Source organism: Moschus berezovskii, chromosome 4 (genome assembly GCF_049115385.1).
Source record: "Moschus berezovskii isolate FMDL1 chromosome 4, NW_MosBer_1.0, whole genome shotgun sequence".
In the NCBI taxonomy this organism is placed as follows: Eukaryota; Metazoa; Chordata; class Mammalia; order Artiodactyla; family Moschidae; genus Moschus; species Moschus berezovskii.
In genome coordinates this window covers 48,858,020-48,880,378 of record NC_142463.1, presented here as the reverse complement: position 1 = coordinate 48,880,378, position 22,359 = coordinate 48,858,020, and the positions used below count along the sequence as shown (strand labels likewise).

The 22,359-nt window shown below is 36.3% G+C and overlaps 1 protein-coding gene across 1 annotated transcript in view; it reads left to right on the top strand.

Moving 5' to 3' along the window:
* Positions 1–268: 268 nt before the first annotated feature.
* Positions 269–22,359, top strand: part of NEGR1 (neuronal growth regulator 1) — an 836,423-nt gene continuing 814,332 nt past the window's right edge. The window contains exon 1 of the mRNA XM_055402982.2: positions 269–528. Within this exon, the coding sequence (XP_055258957.2) occupies positions 353–528 (176 nt within the window). The 5' untranslated portion in view covers positions 269–352. The remainder of the gene's footprint in view (positions 529–22,359) is intronic.

The window sequence follows — 22,359 nt, the reverse complement described above, 5'->3', positions numbered from 1 at the left end:
CGCCGGAGAAATAGACACACTCCGGACTCGGCCAAAAGCAACCGAGAGGAGGTGTAGAGTGGTGCTAGGGGGTGGGAGGGGAGGGAGGGAGGGAAAGCTAAGAGGAGGGGAGGCAAAAAAGAGAGAAACAACACCCAACAACTAGGTGGCGGGGTGGGGGGAGAAAGAAAAGAAACTCACCCACCCACCAAATTAAAAAGAATAAAAAAAAGAAGAAGAAAGGGGGGCAAAAAAGAAGAAGGGGAAAAAAAATCCTGTGGCGCGCCGCCTGGTTCCTGGGAAGACTCGCCAGCACCAGGGGGTGGGGGAGTGCGAGCTGAAAGCTGCTGGAGAGTGAGCAGCCCTAGCAGGGATGGACATGATGCTGTTGGTGCAGGGTGCTTGTTGCTCGAACCAGTGGCTGGCGGCGGTGCTCCTCAGCCTGTGCTGCCTGCTACCCTCCTGCCTCCCGGCTGGACAGAGTGTGGACTTCCCCTGGGCGGCTGTGGACAACATGATGGTCAGAAAAGGGGACACGGCGGTGCTTAGGTAGGAGGAACGTCGTGCTTTTCGTACTTGTCTCAGTGTGTCTGTCTGTCTCTCCACCTTTCTTGCGGTCTTTTAAAACCAAGTAAAGATGCTGGTGGTGATCACTATCAAAAAGACCGCATTTCAGGAAGTCCAGGTGCTGATTCTGCCTGGAGTCGTGGCCCCTTTACTCTGGGGCAGGTGGCAAACGGAACTGGTGATGCTTAAGCACTTTGCCGGAACGCCAAGTAGCCCTGAGATGAGTGAAGTGTGAGGTTTAGGAGGGGTCGGTGCCACTTGGAAACTCAGTTCACAAGGTCTCTGTTTTACTGTCCTGGGGTACTCTTGGAGAGTCTGACAAGTTTATCAGGTTTGTTTCTATTTTACTGTAACCTAAGCGACTTTTTCCAACTGCTGGCTCCCAGCTCCCGTGTATTTTCCCTCTCACTTGGACACTTAGGCTCAATTTCTCCCTTTTCAGCTTTCTTTCTTCCCTCTTATCGCTTTGTCCCCCGCCCCCCTTTTTTCCCTTCCTTCGTTTTGTTTTTATGTTTTTTTCCAGTTTCCCTCCTTACTCTTTTCCATCCATTACCTCTTTTTATTGCTTTTCTGTTTTTCCTCCCATTCTTTTTTCACCTCATGTTTTCTTTTTCATCTCCATCACTCTAATTTCTGATCCTTTTATTTAATACACTTTCTTCCATTCTCTGCCTTTCTCCATTCTTCGTTTTTCTTTCTCATTAATATCCCTGTTCTGCGAGCTTGACTTCTGTCTCTCCCTCTTTTGACTCACATTTCCCATCTCTTTCCCCATATTGTTTCCCATCCCTGTCACACACACACATGTGTGCTCCCTACAACCCCTTGCAGTTCCATTTTCTCACCCTCACAAATCTCTTTTTCATAACAACACTCCCTCACATATTCTCTGTTTCACATTCTCATACATGCTGGCACTTCCACACTCTCCCTAACAACCACTTTCACATTCAGATTCTCTTGTACTCTCTAAAAGGCACCAGCTCGCTCCTTCACTGTTCCACACATTGTCACTCACACATGTATACACAGTCTCTCCCTCTCTCTGCTACTCTCTATCCCCTCAATCTTTCCCTTTTCCTCCCTTTTTTCATTTTAAGTCTTGCTTCTTTTTCTCACTCTTCCTTCTTCCCTTCTTTTCCCCAAGCTTGGGCATTGAAATGTTTTGTCAGTAATGAACATTCGTAGCCTAATTCTATCTATAAACAACATTGCTGTAAGAGTCTGGTAACGTTTTTTCTCCTGTGAAAATATAAATTGATGATCAGCAGTGCTTAGATCTAAACAAGGCTAAACACCCTTATTCCTTCATTTCCCATTGCCCTCCCTTCTGCCTGTGACACCCCCACCTGACATAGATCCTGAAATCTCCCTGAAAGATATCCTTTCTCTCCACTGGGTGGTAGCTGGCTTATAAGTATAGATTGCAGAAAATCAGTGTCTGTGGCATGTTTAAGGTGAAACAGAGAGGGCTATGTTTTATTTGAAACATGCAATATATTGTAAATTTAATGATCTTGGATCTGGGTGTGGTAAACGATTACACCTTCTTAAATAGGCTTATGAGTCCAAATTCATGTAGAATACTGTTACAGTTTCTAATAGACACTAGTATATAGTGTATATCTCTACTGTAAACACAATGCCACTGGATGTGTACAAAAGTAACAGTTTGTTGTCACTTAGTAAAATGCCTCTCATTGCTGGTAAAAGAGATGAACTTTTGGTCACACTGAGGATATAAATTAAACCCTTGGTAATATTCTTTACATTAGTTTGTTTTGGAAGTTTAAACAACAGTGGTAAGGATGAAGTGCTGTCTTTAGAGCCTGCAAACACATATCATGGGAACTGCAATCTATATGACTGTAGTAGCATATTGCCTATTTGTAATGAGCATTAACATTTTCAATCTAAAGGATTTGATAGACTCCTTGTCTCTTGGTGGTATATCTTCGGTTATTATTATTAAGGAATAATCTAATGAATACTACTGCTCATTAAAATAGCTGAACTCATGGTCTGCTTCTAGGAGACCTATGTTTAGTTCATTCATTGCTGCCAATCGTGAAGCTTCTCTAACTAGCGGCAGCAATATTTTGCCAGTTTGGTTGGTTTGGTGCAGTCCTTGTTTACTTGTGTGCACCTGCCTCATCCATTTATACGCTGTGTCCTGAATTTTGCCGTATCTTAGTTTAGAGAACTTTTGACTTTTAAACTTTTTAAAGAGAATGATACCTCTGTTTCTTTTGAAAAATGTTTCTACCCAATTACAGTTTTCTTAAAAAATAAACAGAATCTTTCTTTTTTTTTTTGTAATATGAAACAAATCTGATCCGCGTTACTTTTTACTCAAAGTAATTAGTTTACAGTAATTCTAGAATTCTCTAGGGACTGATTCCATTTTTTATCTTTTTACATTGACCATAGGTTTTAAACACTTTTAACATATAGAGTTAAAAGAAGCCCTCTCTCTCTTAAAAAACTGTTAAATTGCATCAGTTATTTTTCCTGCAACTGGTATTTACTCTGTTCATAGACCAGTACAGAAGAGGTTAAGGACTATTTGAGTGTAAGTCAGGTGAGATATTTTTCATCAAAAGTAATGTCACAGAGTTATAGTTTATGTTTTCACTCTGGATACTTGGAATTGTATTTGGTGTAATTATCTGATTCATTAGAAAACAAAACAAACAAAGCAAAATCTTCCCTCATACAAACACGCCTTCACATCAAAGTACAGAAATCTAGTACTCAAGAGAACACTTTACTGAATTATTTGATATTGTTTATTATGTGTTACATGTTCTACTCTATTTTTAATGTAACATATTCCTCCAAGTATCTCATAAAAAGCAAATAGTGGCATAACAGTTATCAAAGAACTCTAAGTGCTAAAGGCCTGAAAGTGCAAATGTGTCGATCAGTGACTCTGTCTTTTGTGGTTACATTAATGAAACAGAAGTTTAAAGGTCAGATGATACATTTCTATCTCCTAAATGCCAGAGTGTCTGTTTTAGAGAAAAGAATCAAGAAAAGCAAACCTTTTCTCACATTTTGTTATCATACAAAAGGGAATCCATTCTGTGATCCACCAACTATACCTATCATTCTATAAATCACCTTCTCTGTTTGGATTAGAAGACTTATAATGAAGTTCCATTTAATAATCTCAACATTCTTATCATTTTAACTTTGCCTCTTAAGGTTAGTGAAGCAATATATTAAATGTCAAAATGTCCCTTATGTCTAATAATGATATTCACTGATAAATCTCTGAAGGATTCACTTGAGGTATTTGGACATTCTTGTTGAAGTATTTAATGATGCATCTATTCAATACAATAACACTTGGTACCTCCCTTACTTTAAATAAATGCATAAATGTCTGGAGCACATTGTAATTTGCTACCAATACAAATGAACGTTTTCACTAAATTTTGAGATACTAGATATTAGATTGCTATGACATTTGCTACTTATTGATATTTTATACTTAATAGAACTTGTTAATCTGTATATGGAGAAATGAACTTTTTCTCTAGTCTTCAAATTGTATTTTGTAGTACCTGGAAGATGTGAGTTGATGTTTCATCAGTTGATGTAGCAAAGAATAGGACATTCGAGAACCACACTGGTCATGCATTAGGACCCAGTGTTTCTAGATCTAGAAAACCAAGGAGAATATAACTCTGCTCTGGCTTAATACATAAATTTCAGATGACTTTTTCTTTTTTGTAGTTTTGCAGCTGCTTTAATGTGAATCAGTCACTTTATTCTTACCTTATTAACAAATACAGTTATGTTGACATGTCCAAAAACATTTAATATTCTTTTGAGACAATACAAGGAACAACCTCATTTATATCCTCCCAGTTTTTAAAAAGACATGTCATCTTTAAGCGAGTTCTTTCATCTCTTTCTACTTCAACTCGTCTATGAATTTTGTACATTTTAAGCTGCCATCCTGATATGAATTCAAAATACCCTATTCTCTACTTGTCATCCTTTAATCAAAGGAAGGAAGAGAGATTCTTTTCTTAAATGTGATATCTTCTTTTATGTTAACAAAGTTGAACATAACTTTGTCATTTTAATGCAATAGATTTCGGTGAAAGTTATATGAGATCCTAATAATGATATTGTAATAGGGCAAAAGACTTTTGCTTCAATCACAGAACATAGAGTGCATTTACACAGAAGCTATTTCCATTGGAAGTCACAAAACTTACGAATAGATTTATAAATGGATATCACAAGTATTTATTACTTCTCAGACTTTGCTAAATTCATTTGCCTTTTGATTAGACATCATTAAATTAGTTTTGTTTTGAAATGCATGCTATTGGATACAAAAAAATAAATGATGTATAAGAATGTAGAATTGTCAACAGCAATATTCCTCAATTATACTATACTTTTTAATATCATTGAGGAGTGTCTTCAATGGTAGAGTCTCTTCAAACTCATCTGTTGAGTCATTCCTACCTATTTATGTGTTCCAAATACACTGTTCAACTCTACAGGTATTTGTAATTTATAACATTAAGGCATTATTTAAAAACCTATATGCTTATTGAATAGTTGAAGAGTGTTATTGAACAGTTTTTTTTTTAAATTCTGAGGTTTTTCTCATTCTTTTCAAAAGAGAAGGGGTAATAGATGGTCATGCTGAGTCATTTTGGAAAAATATGCTCCAAAATATGATATAAAATGCTACAGTGTTACCTGTAGTGATGTGTAGAACGATTGTATTAGCATGAGGCACTACTTGATACATTAATACATAATCATTCATTATATTACAGAACAACATAGCATTTTAAAATTTTCCAGATGGATTTATTTATTTTTCTTTAGTCTTTTTAGTCCAGAAGAACTAATTAACCCATGTGGTTGTATAAATCTTTGAGCACAAGCATGTTAATGAACTACTTATTTTAAATAGTTGAATTTACAATTACATAGTTCCATGAACTAAATTAATTCTGAAATACCTGAGTTGCAAAATGTTTGAAGAATTATTCACATCCTGTAAGTGACATTTCTGGGCCTTATTGACCAGATCCAACTTTTATCTTTCTGCTATGCTCAGCTATTGGAGATAGATAATGAAGCTAATCCCCAGGCTGTATTCCCTCATTCTTCATGTCAGCCGTTTGCAGACTGTGGTTGTCCAGTGGTAGGTAGTTTTGGGAGATGGAAGTACATGATGAGTGAGAGGCCAAGGTGTTTCTCCCCTCCGACATTGCTTTGGGCAGTGTTCAGCAGTGTCTCCATCTCCCACTGGAACCTCTTTGCTCTATTTTCCACTGGATAACCAACTTGGACTTCTGTATACTGCTTCACCCATGTGTTCTTCCATCCCAAGAGTAGTAGTAGTTTCCTAATGTTCTAACTGTCGGGCTGTCCTACCGTCACCTGTTCTTCTTGTCAACTTTTCCATCATTTTTGCAGTCAATTCTCTGAATTAAATCCTCTAAGTTTTAAATATTCAAAGTGGTTTACATTTTTCTGATTGAACCCTGATTAATACATGTTGAAAAGTTATAGTTTTAGTGATTTTTAACTATATTGAATATTGCTTATGGTAACATAAATATTTGCTTCCTAGCACTGGACGTAGTAGTTGTTTAAGGAGGCAAGAATAGAACCATAATAACACTGGAGTATATTGCAAAAAAGAAAGATGGATATTTGGGGTATTGTCCACACCCAGATTATGGCAAATACAATAAACCAATTATACACATTTTAATTAAAAATAATGTTAAATAATTAATTGAAGTATAAATAATATACGATGCTATGAATGGGAAAAATAGTTGATGAATATAAATTGGGAAGAATCAATAGTGCTGTATCTTTTTTTTTTTTGACTGAGCAAAAGAAAACTAGGGCTAAACTCTGTTTGTGGATATGTGATCAAAATGTTGAACTAATTCCTACAGTGTTGACTATTGAAATCAATAGGAATTAAAGACCTTTCTTTTTTGTAGCTTAATACCTGAAGAGCAAATCAAAGTTTCCAATTTCTTATGAAATATGTGAAGTGTATGATCATAACAGTGCATGTAACCAGTGTAGAAATAAGTCTCTCAAGCCAGTTGAAACTTTTGATTAGAAATCAGATCACCTTTCTACCATATCCTGTTCAAAATGTCATACACTAAAACATTATAGACAACGTATTTCTAACATGGCAGAGCTAAGGGAAGCTTTATTAGTTGTTTTTTTTTTTTTTTTACTCTCTCATTTAACAGAGTATTAGATGATGGAGTGACCTTCCCCTTACATGCTTCAAAATAACATCTTTCTAAAAGATATTATATAAATGTCTGGCTCCCATATAAAGAGCAGTCATCATAAAGTCCTACTTTTGCTGCTTTTCTCCACATTTTTGCAGGAAAGATGGTAACTTTAAACCATAAATAATACAGTTGTTCAGTTGCTACATTGTACCTGACTCTTTGCAACCCCATGAACTACAGCACTTCAGGCTTCCTTGCCCTTCACCATCTCCTGGAGTTTACTCAAACTCATGTCCATGGAGTTGGTGATGTCATCCAACCATCTCCTTTTCTTTCACCCCTTTCTCCTCCTGCCTTCAGTCTTTCCCAGCATTAGGGTCTTTTCCAGTGAGTCGGCTCTTTACATCAAGTGGCCAAAGTATTTGAGCTTTTGCTTCAGCATCAGTCCTTCCAATGAATATGCAGCATTGATTTCCTTGGGCTTCCCTGGTGGCTCAGAGTTTAAAGTGTCTGCCTCCAATGCGGGAGACCCGGGTTCAATCCTGGGTCGGGAAGATCCCCTGGAGAAGGAAATGGTAACCCACTCCAGTATTCTTGCCTGGAGAATCCCATGGACGGAGAAGCCTGGTAGGCTACAGTCCACGGGGTCGCAAAGAGTCGGACACGACTGAGCGACGGAACGGGACGGAAAGGATGCTTTAGAGAGGATTTTCCTGAGTTGGTACAGAAGTTGGACTTGACTCATTTCTGCATTTTATTTTTCTTAAAGCTTTGTTGATCCATTACAGATTGTCATGGACATTTCTATGTATAAACAAAATGTATTGCTCTTTTTTTGGAGCATCGTATTGCCTGCTTTCTTGCTTTTGTAGAAGAATTTTTAAATGGGATCACATGCTTTTTTGTCAGATATTTTATGTGTTTCAAACAATGGAAACAAACTTCCCAGGCTATTAAGAGAGTACAATCCAGCATTTTTCTACATAGGCACTGTCATTAACAAATTGGATTTTAATTGGACTTCCCTGGTAGCTCAGTTGATAATCTGTCTGCAGTGCATGAGACCCTTGCCCGATTCCTGAGTCAGAAGGATCCCCTGGAAAAGGGATAGGCTACCCACTCCAGTATTGTTGGTCATCCCTGGTGACTTAGCTGGTAAAGAATCTGCCTGCAATGTGGGAGACCTGAGTTTGATACCTGCACTAGGAAGATCCCATGGCAACCCACTACAGTATTCTTGCCTGGAGAATCCCCATGGTCCGAGGAGTCTGGTGGTACACTAATTAATTAGTACACCATATCTAAAATGTGACAATTTATAAGATATTGGAGAAATTTAATAATAGAAGTTTTTTGATGTTTTGTTCAAGTATTTTTCTTTTATACTGTGTTAAATTTGATTGGCAAAACACCTGGGTTTGTAAACTTTATAACTCTTCATCCATTTCTAGGGCCTTAATATTGACCCTTGCCTATATCAAGCCAACTTCCACTATATTTTAAATTAATGAATTTTTGGAAGGATAAGCAAAATATTAATATTAAATGTATTTGTTCTTTATTAATTATTTCAAATTTTAATAATTGTCGTATCTTTATTGCTGCTATAGATCTGTGGGCTTATTGTCATTGAGTACTTTTTATTGAATCCATTTATCAATAGTCTCTGTCTTTAAGTAATGCCTACAGAAGTCCTATTGGATTGAGACACACACATTGGAATCATTCAGTATCTTTAAATTGCAGGATACAAGCTATTAGTGAGTCTTGAAGAAAATGTATTAGCTACTAAAGGTATTTTTTAAAATAAATTGAACTAAAATAGGGTGGAAAGCATTATACATAGTAAAGGTAAGTTTTATTCAATTAAACTTTTTTTTTAATGTCTGTGTGTTTGTACTCTGTCAAGATTTTAGATGTATTTCTTACTGTAAGTTTCATCAGAAAAAGTTTGTAATGCAATTGTAAGGTACAGTTTTAAGATTATTGAGATATATTTAATAGTTTTCAGAAGATCTAAGATTTTAAATTATATAGGAAGGCTATTGCTGTTTGCAATTATAATTAGCAGATAATAGGAAGGAACAGTTCAAGGTAGCAAAATATCTATTGTAACCTTCTAGCATTTTTTCTTTTCCTGCCTCAACTCATGGAATTTCTTCTTTTCTCCTAAGGTTTCAATTAAATAAAATCAATAAAGATACAGAGGTAGAGAGAACTGGCTATTTGTTGAGGATGAATAATCTCAATTGTGAAAAGTAGCTACACTCCCCAAGCCAGAGCTTAACTTTTGTATCGTTCTGACTGTCTCCCAGAGGTAGGTCAACTGTACTTTATAAACCACAGAGTATTGATACTAGCTGATAGAATTTTAATGTGGTCATATGGCTTTGATTTATAATGTTGAGGAGGTTATCTATTAGCATAGTGTTTTCTAAGCCATATCAAGTTCTGAGTCCTGACAGAAGACCTTTGACGCTCTTAAGCATCCAGCTGGCATGAAATTTGGTCTTTTAATCATTTTCTCTAGGAAAAGGGGAATATAGGAAAGGAGGAATTTGGCCGTGTTGCCAGCATTGGTGTTGCTCTTTTGAAGAGAAGCCAATACATTATACTTTCTGGATAGCTGGTAATTTGTTAAATTTAAGGAGGATGTTTATAACCCTTTTTGGTCCAGAACTAAATTATTTTTCACTGAATTTCACTAAGTCCTTTGGACACAGGTCCAGTGCCCATACTCATGCTACAAGATTGGACTTATTTAAAACTATAGCTACTGCCATGAAGTATTGAAAGATTTTGGATGATTTAAAGGGCACTGGGGGAAAAGTTTATTTTGTTTGTTCTGTTGTCTTCAGAAACCCCTTTCCTCTCATGCAACTAAGTTAAAAGATCTTATAAGGATTTAAGAGATACTGTGAACATAAGAGCTATGATCAGAAGGCAGGAGAGTATTTTCTGTATATTCTCTCCAATTATATCACATACTGTTGTTTCAGAATATTGCATAAATAAATCAAAGGGATCATAAAGTTTTCCTAATGTTATTATATTTCTTATAGGAGATCATATTTAGATATATCTGATTTGTAAATAACTTATTTTCAAATTAATGTCTTGGTAACTGACCAACTAAATAGAAAATGAGATCTGTATTACTTAACATATTGCTGGCACATTGTTAGTTCTCAAACTCTGAATGTGGAGTGAAGGAATTGAAGGAGGGCTGAAGGAAAAGTGTGAGGAAGAAAGGGCAGGAAGAAAGTATGATATATAAGTGGCTTCTAATCAAAACCTGAGACTTTAGATCACTGGGATACATAAAGTTCAACCTATATTATCCTACATGGAATAATTGCAATAAAAAGGAATCAATTTTATTTCATATAATTTATTAAATAATCAGAATGATCCTAAATTTATACCCTCCCCATGATGAAGTGATATACATATATATATATACACATATTCACACACTGTGTATACTGAAGTTCTGAAAAAAATACTTTACACTAAGTATATATCTTCCTTCGATGTTACTAGTCCATTTACATTTATTTTAAAAGGTAGATTAGCACGTTACCTTGGCCTGCAGCTGGATCAGAAGCTAATATGGGGAGAATATGTTCACAAGAAGAAATTATATATAAGTCATTGAGTTAACTGCTCACTTGTCTTCTTGGGTATATGTCATTGATCACTTGTTCACACATTGCTTATATGAAATAATAGATACAAAGAGTTAGTTTAGCTTATCCACAGAGTTTATCTTTTATTGTAATTGTTTAGTTGCATTGAAACCTGTCATACTTTTAGGTGTCCGGAATGGGAATAATGAGAGTTTGATTATCTACTTCTCTATTTCCTGGCTATGTGACCTTGAACAAATGCCTTTAGTTGGCACCTCCCTGGCAGAACAATATGGATCATATGAGATAATGCATGTAAAATTGCTAATGTATTATCTGCCCTTTAGTAAGCACAACATTTATATCAGCTGATAATTTTATTCTGCTTTTGTTCTCCTAGTCTCAGTCTGAAATTTGTTGGGAGTACTTATTGATATGGGCATATTTTCCTCATTTAAATCATTTTACCAATCATTTGTGAAATCACTGTGTAGTATCCATTGAAGATATATTTTTGTTGTGATGTTATTAAATAATGCTTAAGTGAAATCCTGTGGTATCAGATGGTGAACTGAGCCTTGGGTCAACAGAAGACTGCTGGGAAATTTGAAATGAAGTTTTTACAAACAGGGCTTAGAGGAAGTAGACTGCACAACTCTAGGGGCTGCACAGGGAGGTCAAGGCAGGATGCTTGTAGAGAGAGCAGCAGGACCAGGGGCACATGACTTTATTGTGGTCCTGGGTGGAATGATATAGGGTTCCCTGGTGAAGGACAGATTGGTCAATTCCAACCAAACAGAATTAGATTTTATCTAAGGGGAAGGCACAGGTTGGGAGGCAGGGGAGAATGTTGGTCACAGGGACTGCTGAGGAAATGATGTCAGGAACTTACATTTGCCTGTGAGTCTTCTCAGCATATCTAGGACATGCACTGGCTAGAGGGACTAGTGTCAGCTCAGGGTCTCTTTGGCCCACTTAGTGCCCACTTAGTCACACAGAGTGGATGCATGGGCAGCAATAGCATAGAGTAGTTTAGCTAAATCTTGACATTTTATATTTTAAAGATCCTATTTAATGGGCATACTGTATTTGTTGTTGCTGAACCTAATGACCAAGTCAGAAGACTCCAAATCTGGAAGTAGAAACACACCGTAAAAGGTTTTATCTATAGGGTGCAGACCCAGATAACTCAATAGTAGTGAAACCCCGAATTTTATGCTCAACAAACTGATGGTGATTTGATTCACTTACCAGAAGTAAGAGATCCCTGTAATTGGGTATTCACATGAAACATCAAGGACAGAAGGAAAAATGAGAAGAGACAGAAAAGAAGAAATAAGAGGGATTAGAAAATACAATGAGATGGCAGTGGATGAGTTTAGAGGGTGAAGATGAACATTTGTGACAGAGTTTAGAATGGGAGAGGTGATGACTGGTGACAACACTGGAATTGTCGATAAGAGAGTTAGAATAAAAAAAAAAGCTGTGTATTCTGGATAAGGCAGCAAATAATTATTCAGGATTAGACATGCACTTATCATTTCTTAGGGCATCTATATGTTATGCTGAAGGCAGTGTAGTTCAGATGTAGTCTATGGGCAAGAACACTCTGTATTGCTATTTTTATTCATAGACAATATATTCAGTAGAAGCTAAGGAATTATGAATGCTTGCTCAAATTCTGCACATTTGCCAAATGCACAACAGCAAGATTTAAGTTCATAATCATGACGAAGCCATCAACATCATGATTCAGATTCAACTAACACGTATTGAGTACCTACTATATATGACATAGTTTCACAACAATATGCTATAAGGTATTGCTTTTCCAGCTTTATAGCCAAGTAAATTCAGGCTTAGAAAAGTAATGTAACTTGCCTCAGGTAGAACAGGTAGTGATTGAATCAGAATTCAAATCTAAGACTTTTATTCCAAGCCTCATGACTTGATTATTGTGTGTCTCTCCCTAAGAAAATATAAAAACAATTGATAAATTTATTGCTTACTAGGCTTTAATGCTTATTAAACATGATTAAGGACCAGATGCATTTTAGTAACTAAGTTGACAATCATTTTAAAATAATCAAGAATGTGTGTTATGTATTTGATGAAGACTGTTAAATTATTTTAGATGAGAGTAAGTATTAGATTATATCATATAGTCATAACTATTTAGAGGGCTTCCTTGGTGGCATAGATGGTAAAGAATCTGCCTGCAATGTGGGAGACTCAGATTTGATCCCTGGGTCAGAAAGATCCCCTGGAGAAGGGAACTAGTAGTTGGAAAATAGTGAATTCTTAAAACTGTAAATATTCTGGGGGGAAAAAAGCCCTCTCATCCCCAAATGATTTTATCCATAATGATTACAAGGTATTGGTAATAAAAGAAAAAGAAATGAACAGCTTTTGAATGTCATCTGTACATTTGTTACATCCTCGGATCCTTGCAACAACCTACAAATTTTCTCCTTTGTAAGTGGAGAAGCCAACTCAAAGAAGAGGCATATCTTTCAGAGCTTTAACACAGCTAGTAAATGGCATAACCAGGGTTTGATTCTAGACATGTGTGTCTCCAAAGCCCTTGCTTATTTTTTTAAAAACCATAATATTTCTTGGAGCTTTTTGTATACCGTAGTCCTTAACAGAAAGGAAAAGAAGCTGCTACTTGCTGTAGTATTCCACATCCCAAATTAATCTTTTGAGTGCTAATTCTGGTGTAACTAAACAGCTGAATCAAGTTGAATTATAACCCTCCTTTGAAAAGTATTAGGCAGCCTAGAGTGTTGAGCACTGTTATTTCACAAGATAGATGGGAAGATTAAAAAAAAATTGAGGGATGAATAAAAGATGCACTTATAGCAAATTCATTAAACATGTCAGTAATATGTTATAAAGTTTTATGTTTAATTACAGTTGAATAAAGTGAACTGTTGGAATTAGTTTGCCTTTTTCTGATGGCTGGTAGGAATATATAGAGTTTATAGCCTAATTGAATGAAAACTTTTTTTATCTGATGCTGTGTAATTTAAGAATCTTCTTAGATGTGTTTACATATCCATTTTTGATAGATTTTATCCCAAAAGGATAGTGTATTTTACGATGACTTGTTTTGCAGCTATCTAAAGTTCTCCCAATATAAAGTCCTGCTTTACCTCATATCATTCAAGAAAATTTTCAACCCTCTGTAACCCAATTCTAACTCCTCCTCCTCCTTCTCTTGTGATTTCTGTATTCTTCCACATTTTATTTATTTTATAAATTTCACTTTACAGTATATTGTTGTCTATTTTGCCTTTGCAGAAGACTGTAACTGTCTTACATAACAGCCATTCACTTCTATTGTTGCAAATTCTTCAAGAACTTTGTATTTTGCTATTTGTATAGAATATGTTTACTAAATTCTAGAATACTTGAATTGATTTTTTTAATTTTCCTTTGTTCTTTCAGGAATTTGTGTTTTATCCATTCATTTTGTTTTTTTCCCTATAGAAACATGTTCTTTTTTAGACATTCATTCACCAGTTTTTCAATAAATAGTTATTGAGTCCTTGGCTTATGCTAGATACTTTCTTTGAGAATACAGTGATATAAGAAATAAGGTCTTGGCTATTGAATTTACGTTGTAGTTCAGTCTGTATCCTCAAATAGTGTTGTGTAAACAAGTTATGTTTGACTTTTTACTTTACCAACTATTAGTTCTATGGTCACAGGGATGTTATTTGGGTTTTATGAGATTCAGTTTTCTTGTCTGTAAAATAGAAATACTTATAGCTACTCCTATATATTTCTAAATCCTGGTAATAATTCATTGGAATGTACCCAAAGCAGTATCAACACACAGTTGGGGCCCAAGGTCAGTATCTTTTCTTTCTCTCTTTCTCACCCTTCCTTTAACATTATAGCTATAACTTATGGCCAGGACTATCTAGTTAAAGAAATTGCTGCATGTTATATTATGCTTCTGGTGTTCTGTTTGTTACCTAATACCTCCTGAGGCTCACCTACTTTTAATTCAAGGCAGTCTTTTGATGCCTTGAAAAAGTAGACTTAATCTGAACATGTGATGACTATCATTCGTCTTGTTTCTGTTTCTCACTCATTTTTCCTTCATTTGAGATGCTTCGCCTTCATACTGTCTTCTCTTTAATACTATTTTACATGGATTTTCCCCTAAATTTATTGTCAGTTTTTGACATATTCTGAATGTCCATAAAAAATGTATTTTCTTCCTGACAGTTGCTTCTGCGGGCATTAAAACCATCTTGTCATCATTAAATGTTTCTTCTAAAATCCTACACTTTTCTCAGTATACCTGAATTAATCATTTTTCTTGGTTGGAATAGTAGTTTATGTAAGGAACACTTGGTAATTATCACCTGTTCCTCTGTTTGATCCATAGAACAAACAATATTTGATATTCTTCTGCAAATAATTCTTCATTGAAATAGCACTTCCATGCTTTAGCCACTTAATTTTATGAATTAATTTGAGCTTTCTACCCCCAATGGAAAGTATGACACTTCTCTCTAATCTCAGTAATTGATGAGCTGATTTTCTGACTTCCTGGGCATTCTAAAAAAATCTCATCATATTTGACATGTATAATCACTTGATTTCTGGCAGACAATATCTAGTCTTTTCTATATCACCTGGCTTCACATAGTATACAATTTGCATGATTTTATATGGAGAAATCACTAAAATGTAAATTATTGTTACTTTTCTTCATTTGCATTAAAATCAAGGGACTTCCAGCATATTAAAAAGCAGAGACATTACTTTGCCAACAAAGGTCCATCTAGTCAATGCTATGGTTTTACCAGTAGTCATGTATGGATTTGAGAGCTGGACTATAAAGAAAGCTGAGTGCCAAAGAATTGAAGCTTTTGAACTTTGGTGTTGGAGAAGACTCTTGAGAGAGTCCCTTGGACTGCAAGGAGATCAAAACAGTCAATCCTAAAGGAAATCAGTCCTGAATATTCATTAGAAAACCTGATGCTGAAGCTGAAACTCCAATCCTTTGGCCACCTGATGTGAACTGACTCATTGGAAAGACACTGACACTGGGAAAGATTGAAGGTGGGGAAGAAGGGGACAACAGAGGATGAGATGGTTGGATGGCATCACCAACTGGATGGACATGAGTTTGAGCAAGCTCCAGGAGTTGGTGATGGACAGGGAAGCCTGGTCTGCTATAGTCCATTGGGTTGCGAAGAGTCAGACACAACTGAGTGACTGAACTGACCTTAAAAATCTCAATTCATTTTTCTTCTGCTATACAAGAAGAGAAATTTTTCAAATTTCTCTAAACCATTTTAATATCCTCATCATCTTTTTTTTTTTTCTTCCAGCTACAAATAGATGTGCACTTGGGCTTCACTGACAGCTCAGTAGGTAAAGAATCCACCTGCAATGCAGAATGACTCTTTGCAACCCCATGGACTTTACAGTCCCTGGAATTCTCCAGGCCAGAATACTGGAGTGGTAGTTCCCTTCTCCAGGGTTCTTCCCAACCCAGGGATTGAACCCAGGTCTCCCACTTTGCAAGTGGATTCTTTACCAAGTGAGCCATCAGGGAAGCCCATCTATAAAGTGGGGATTAATCTAACCTTCACAGAATTTCTGTGAATTTCTGTTATTATTGCTGTTATTGCTTTAAGTTTATAATTAGCCATTTCAGAAAATCATCTTAAGTAACAAAAGAAACAAATCTACAGCCGCAAAAATCACAAGGTAAAAATTCAAACAATTACTAACTACTAAGAACTAAAGAGTAAGAACAATAAAAGAAGTGACCCCTCTGAGAAAAGATAAACTTTACTTGCTTTGCAATCTTGCCTAAGGGAAAATCACATACAGTGAAGTGGTTCAGTCCTGTCTGACTCTGTGACATTATGGACTGTAGCCCAGTAGGCTCCTCTGTTCATGGAATTCTCCAGGTAAGAATACTGGAGTGGGTTACCATTTCCTTCTCCAGGGCAGGAACCTGGGTCTCCCACATTGCAGGCAATGCTATTCTTGTATGCAATTTTGTCTTTCCCCCCTGCAGTTTTGCATAAGGGAAAAACCACATACAAGAATTGTTTTATTTGCATCTCATTATTATCAATGGACATTTATTTGGCTTACCCATGATTGTGTTCTTGTAAGAATCAATTAAATAGACAGGATACTTACTCTTTAGAAGACTATAAAGAGATGCATTCTTTCTGTGTATAAGCTTCCTTTCTATGCTAAGTTTAGTATGTTGGAAAAATTTTCTGTGTTGCTGTAGAATATAATAAAATAATAACATTTTCTCCTCTCATTCAGTTCAGTTCAGTTCAGTCGCTCAGTCGCGTCCGTCTCTCTGCGACCCCATGAATCACAGCACGCCAGGCCTCCCTGTCCATCACCAACTCCCGGAGTTCACTCAAACTCATGTCCACAGAGTCGGTGATGCCATTCAGCCATCTCATTCTCTGTTGTCCCCTTCTCCTCTCGCCCCCAACCTTTCCCAGCATCAGAGTCTTTTCCAGCGAGTCAACTCGTCGCATGAGGTGGCCAAAGTATTGGAGTTTCAGCTTTAGCATCAGTCCTTCCAATGAACACCTAGGATTGATCTCCCTTAGAATGGACTGGTTGGATCTCCTTGCAGTATAAGGGACTCTCAAGAGTCTTCTCCAACACTGCAGTTCAAAAGCATCAATTCTTCAGCGATCAGCTTTCTTCACAGTCCAACTCTCACATCCATACATGACCACGGGAAAAACCATAGCCTTGACTAGACGGACCTTGGTTGGCAAAGTAATGTCTCTGCTTTTTAATATACTATCAAGGTTGGTCATAACTTTCCTTCCAAGGAGTAAGTGTCTTTTAATTTCATGGCTGCAATCAGCATCTGCAGTGATTTTGGAGCGCAAAAAAATAAAGTCTGACACTGTTTCCGCTGTTTTTCCATCTATTTCACATGAAGATGAGATAAAACTCTCCCTCTGGCTTTGAGAGACAGCCTTTAAATACTAGAATCCATTACCATGGTTTAGTTGATTCTTTGATGAGTCATGAAGCATATCTTCAGTTATCACACTCAGTCACAATGTGACAGTGTGTATAAGAAAAAATGGGATTTGTGGAACAAATAGCATATGTCAGTGTATAAAAGGGAAAGAGGAGAGAATAGTAGTATGGAGAGGACTCTAAAGTGCTATCTAGACTCGTAACTACTTCATCCTCATCTGTTAACCATTTCTTTAGGAAGCTGGCTTTTTCCCTGTTATATCCTCAGCACCTAGCATACTGCCTTAATTAAGTATACTGCATTGAATTAAATTGAATTGAACTGATTACTATTCATTGCTTTTTGTTTATAATACAGTTTTCAATTGCTGATCTCATATACATGGTAAATATTGGCTTATCCTACACTACAAACTTTGGCTTGCTTAGGTATAGTCATAAACCATTTATATACATACATAGTCTTGTCATTGTTCAAATCACATGATTTAAAACAGGAAAACACAAACTATAAAAATATATAACGATAAAGATCTTAGATGTCAGCAGAAAAAGCATTTTCATATTTTGTATGGAGATACATTTTTAAAAGAACTTGCATAATTTTCTCTTTTTTTCTTGTGATCCTCAGAAAGGCTCAATGTGGGGAGAATTATAAAAGAAATTACCAAGGTCATATAGCTATAAACTAAACAAAATAAAATGGGATATCCTGCCTCTTATTGTTTTATAAAACTAAAAAGTGAAGGGTTTATTTTAATGCAAAAAAATGTTAGTACTTTCAGAATTTAATAGATTATTTTACAATTATAGGCTGTTTTCTCAGTATTCATTATTCTTTTCTTTTAAGGTGGAGTTCCAAAATAACAAATTACTTAGATTCTATATATTTGTACCACATTCATTACAAACTTATGGCACATATAGCACTTCTGTCATAATACCCTGTGGACTTCATTGTAATTACTAATTTTATTTCATAAATGCCAATGGCTTATTTATGCGAAATTAATCTTTTTTTGGCGGGGGGTGGGGGAGGCTTCCCAGGTGGCACTAGTGGTAAAGAATCTACCTGCCCAAGCAGGAGATTCAAGATATATGGGTTCAGTTCTTGGGGTGAGAAGATCCTCTGGAGTAGGAAATGGCAACCCACTCCAGTATTCTTGCATGGAAAATCCCATGGACAGAGGAGCCTCACAGTCTATTGTCCATAGGGTTGCAAATAGTTGGACATGATTGAGTGAGCAACTTACTTAATCTCTTTTTTCTTTGTGTACTCTCCTTTTTCTTGACAATATTGATAAGAACAGTGGTCCTGGGGGTGGGGGTAGGGGTCAGTGAATGTTGAAGCCCAGGTGAATTCCTCAGTCTAGGCACTGATGATGTTTTGGTCTAGTTCTTTATTGTGGAGGCTGGCCTGTATGTTGAAGATGTTTAGCAGTATCCTAGACCTCTGTCCACTTGTACCAGTAGCACACAACCCTCTGAGTTATAACATCCGAAAAGGTCCCTACGTATTGTCAAATGTCCTTAGTGGGCAAAATAACTCTAGAATGTATTTTGTTAACTGCTTTGTCATCTAGATTTTATGTGCATGTTCCCGTTTTTATTTATCCTTTAGTATAGATTCAAATGTCATATTTCAGTTGTATTATATCTCTAATCAAAATTTGATTAAAACATTAGATAAAACTAACAATTTTGTTTACATACAGAATATATATTCTAATTTTTATATGCATTTTAAATCATTGAATTTCTTTTCCTTCTGTCAACTGCAGTAATGAAATAAATGTTAGGAAGCAAATTGTGTTTGATATGTATAATGAAGTATTGAAGTTAAATTGTTAGAGTAATTTAATTCAATTTTAATGTTAAATCTGCATTTTCTAGCTCCTCATCGATTTAAACTAGATAAATTACATAAACAAAAGATAAATTTTTGTTCTCTACTGTTGAGAGTGGGATAAAGGGAAAGGATCTAGCCAGCTGGTGAAGTGTTAAAATTTACAGTAAATGGCAGTGAAGACAGACTTGTTTGGAATGTTCAGCTGGATGAGCGTTGTGTCAACACTTTTCTGGTATTTCTTGATAATATCATGTTAATCTGAAGAGCACTTAGCAGATACTAATTATCATCTGGTGAACACTCTTCAGTGGGAAAGGTGAAAATCTATTCAGTAGGTGTAATGCCTGCTCAATTGTCAACCTAAACTACATGCCACCAAGCCTTAATGTTTTGGTGATAGTTTAGGTGTAAACAAAACAAGTGCTATGTATTGCTTTATACAATATATATTTCCTAGTGATAACATTATGATTTCTGTTATTTATATTTAATAGTGGGTCAAATAACTTTGCTTATTGCAGATCATGTTATTGTGTGATTACCATATAAAATTCAAAACACAAACTTCAAGATTGTTCTTTATAAGATTTTAAGCTATTATTTAATTTTCATAAAAAGTAATATTCATTATATTTCTATGAAAGTTTAATGTTTTAAAATTAATGTGTATTTTGATAATCATAGTAGGCATTCTTAAATGAGCAAATTTTAAGCGTCATATGTGAGATAGAGCACATTAATACCTGTCTCAGCTTCAGCTGTTTCTCTTTGTTGATTCCTTTTTCTTCCAACAATGCATCCAAGACAAGTCCCAATTTCTTGAAATTTCCACTTCAATATCTGAACTTGGCACACATTCGTTATGATTTTTTGGATTATTATTGACTCTGTTGCCAGTATCCTGATATCCAATAAATATTTTTATAGATTTTGATTAAAATGTATGTATTGGATTAAACTTTTCCTGTACCTTTTTTCTTAGATCTTCTTAGTTAGGAATGACTTAAATATCTGTTACACTTTCTCATTTTCATTACTGCAACATAAATGTTCTAGTTTTTAGCTCCTCCTATGTGAACACTTATTTATTCCTGTATGAGTAGTTCCTATATAACACTTATTCCTGGCTTGTTTTTCTATATCCCCATGCTCTCTTCTGTAATTGATTGGAAAAGATTCATACTTAGTTGTGTCCCAAGATATGGCAGAAAGAATTCTATACTGAAGTGAAGATGCGTGCATGTGTGCTTAGTCACTTGGTAGTGTACCACTCCTTGAGACCCCATGGACTGTAGCCTGCCAGACTCCTCTGTTCATGGGATTTTCTAGGCAAGAATACAGGAGTTGCCGTGCCATCCTCCAGGGGATCTTCCTGACCCAGGGATGGAACCTGGGTCTCCTGCATTGCAGGCGGATTCTTTACTTTCCGAGCCACCAGGGAAGCCTGAAGTGAAGATGAGTGTTGATTTATTATTTAATCCTGTTCAGGCTTATTGTCACACCATAAAAGTATTCTGATTCTGTTACTTGATCTGAAATTCATTGTATTACTTTATGCCTAAACTTCTGGGCATCTAGCCTAATGAGATGAAAGGATTTCCTAGAGAGTGCACACAGCATCCCAACAAGAACTTTTCCATTCTTAAAGAATTTAGAAAGACATAGAATTAAATTCTACTATTAAAGATGCTTTGTCAACAATGAGGAAGAAATAATGGATGAATTATAACTCCATATCTTAAATAACACTGTCCAATGAATTCAGTATAAGTTCTGCCCCTACATTATCAGATGATTTGAAAAAAGCTCCACATTTTTGGACCTATATGAGCCAATTTACCAAACTACCTGAAATTTCTATAGTGTTTACGCTTGTCAAACTATTGATTGAGGTAAAAGTGTTCTTTAATGAAAATAGCAAATAAACCCAATCAGTTCAGTTCAGTCGCTCAGTCGTGTCCGAATCTTTGCGACCCCGTGAATCGCAGCACACCAGGCCTCCCTGTCCATCACCAACTCCCAGAGTTCACTCAACTTCATGTCCATCTAGTTGGTGATGCCATCCAGCCATCTCATCCTATGTCTTCCCCTTTTCCTCCTGCCCCCCAATCCCACCCAGCATCAGAGTCTTTTCCAATGAGTCAACTCTTCACATGAGGTGGCCAAAATATTGCAGTTTCAACTGTATCATCATTCCTTCCAATGAACACTCAGGACTGATCTCCTTTAGAATGGACTGGTTGGATCTCCTTGCAGTACAAGGGGCTCTCAAGAGTCTTCTCCAACACCACAGTTCAAAAGCATCAATTCTTCGGTGATCAGCTTTCTTCACAGTCCAACTCTCACATCCATACATGACCACTCTCACATCCATACATGAAACCATAGCCTTGACCAGATGGACCTTTGTTGGCAAAGTAATGTCTCTGCTTTTTAATGTGCTATCTAGGTTGGTCATAACTTTCCTTCCAAGGCGTAAGCGTCTTTTAATTTCATGGCTGCAGTCACCATATGCAGTGATTTTGGAGCACAGAAAAATAAAGTCTAACACTGTTTCCACTGTTTCTCCATCTATTTGCCATGAAGTGATGGGACCCAATGCCATGATCTTTGTTTTCTGAATGTTGAGCTTTCAGCCAACTTTCTCACTCTCCTCTTTCAATTTCATCAAGAGGCTTTTTAGTTCCTCTTCACTTTCTGCCATAAGGGTGGTGTCATCTGCATATCTGAGGTTATTGATATTTCTCCCAGCAATCTTGATTCCAGCTTGTGTTTCCTCCAGCCCAGGGTTTCTCATGATATACTCTGCGTATAAGTTAAATAAGCAGGGTGACAATATACAACCTTGATGTACTCCTTTTCCTATTTGGAACCAGTCCATTGTTCCATGTCCAGTTCTAACTGTTGCTTCCTGACCTGCCTAAAGGTTTCTCAACAGGCAGGTCAGGTGGTCTGGGATTCCTATCTCTTGAGGAATTTTCCACAGTTTTTTGTGATCCACACAGTCAAAGGCCTTGGCATGGTCATTAAAGCAGAAATAGATGTTTTTTTGGAACTCTCTTGTTTTGTCGATGATCCAGCA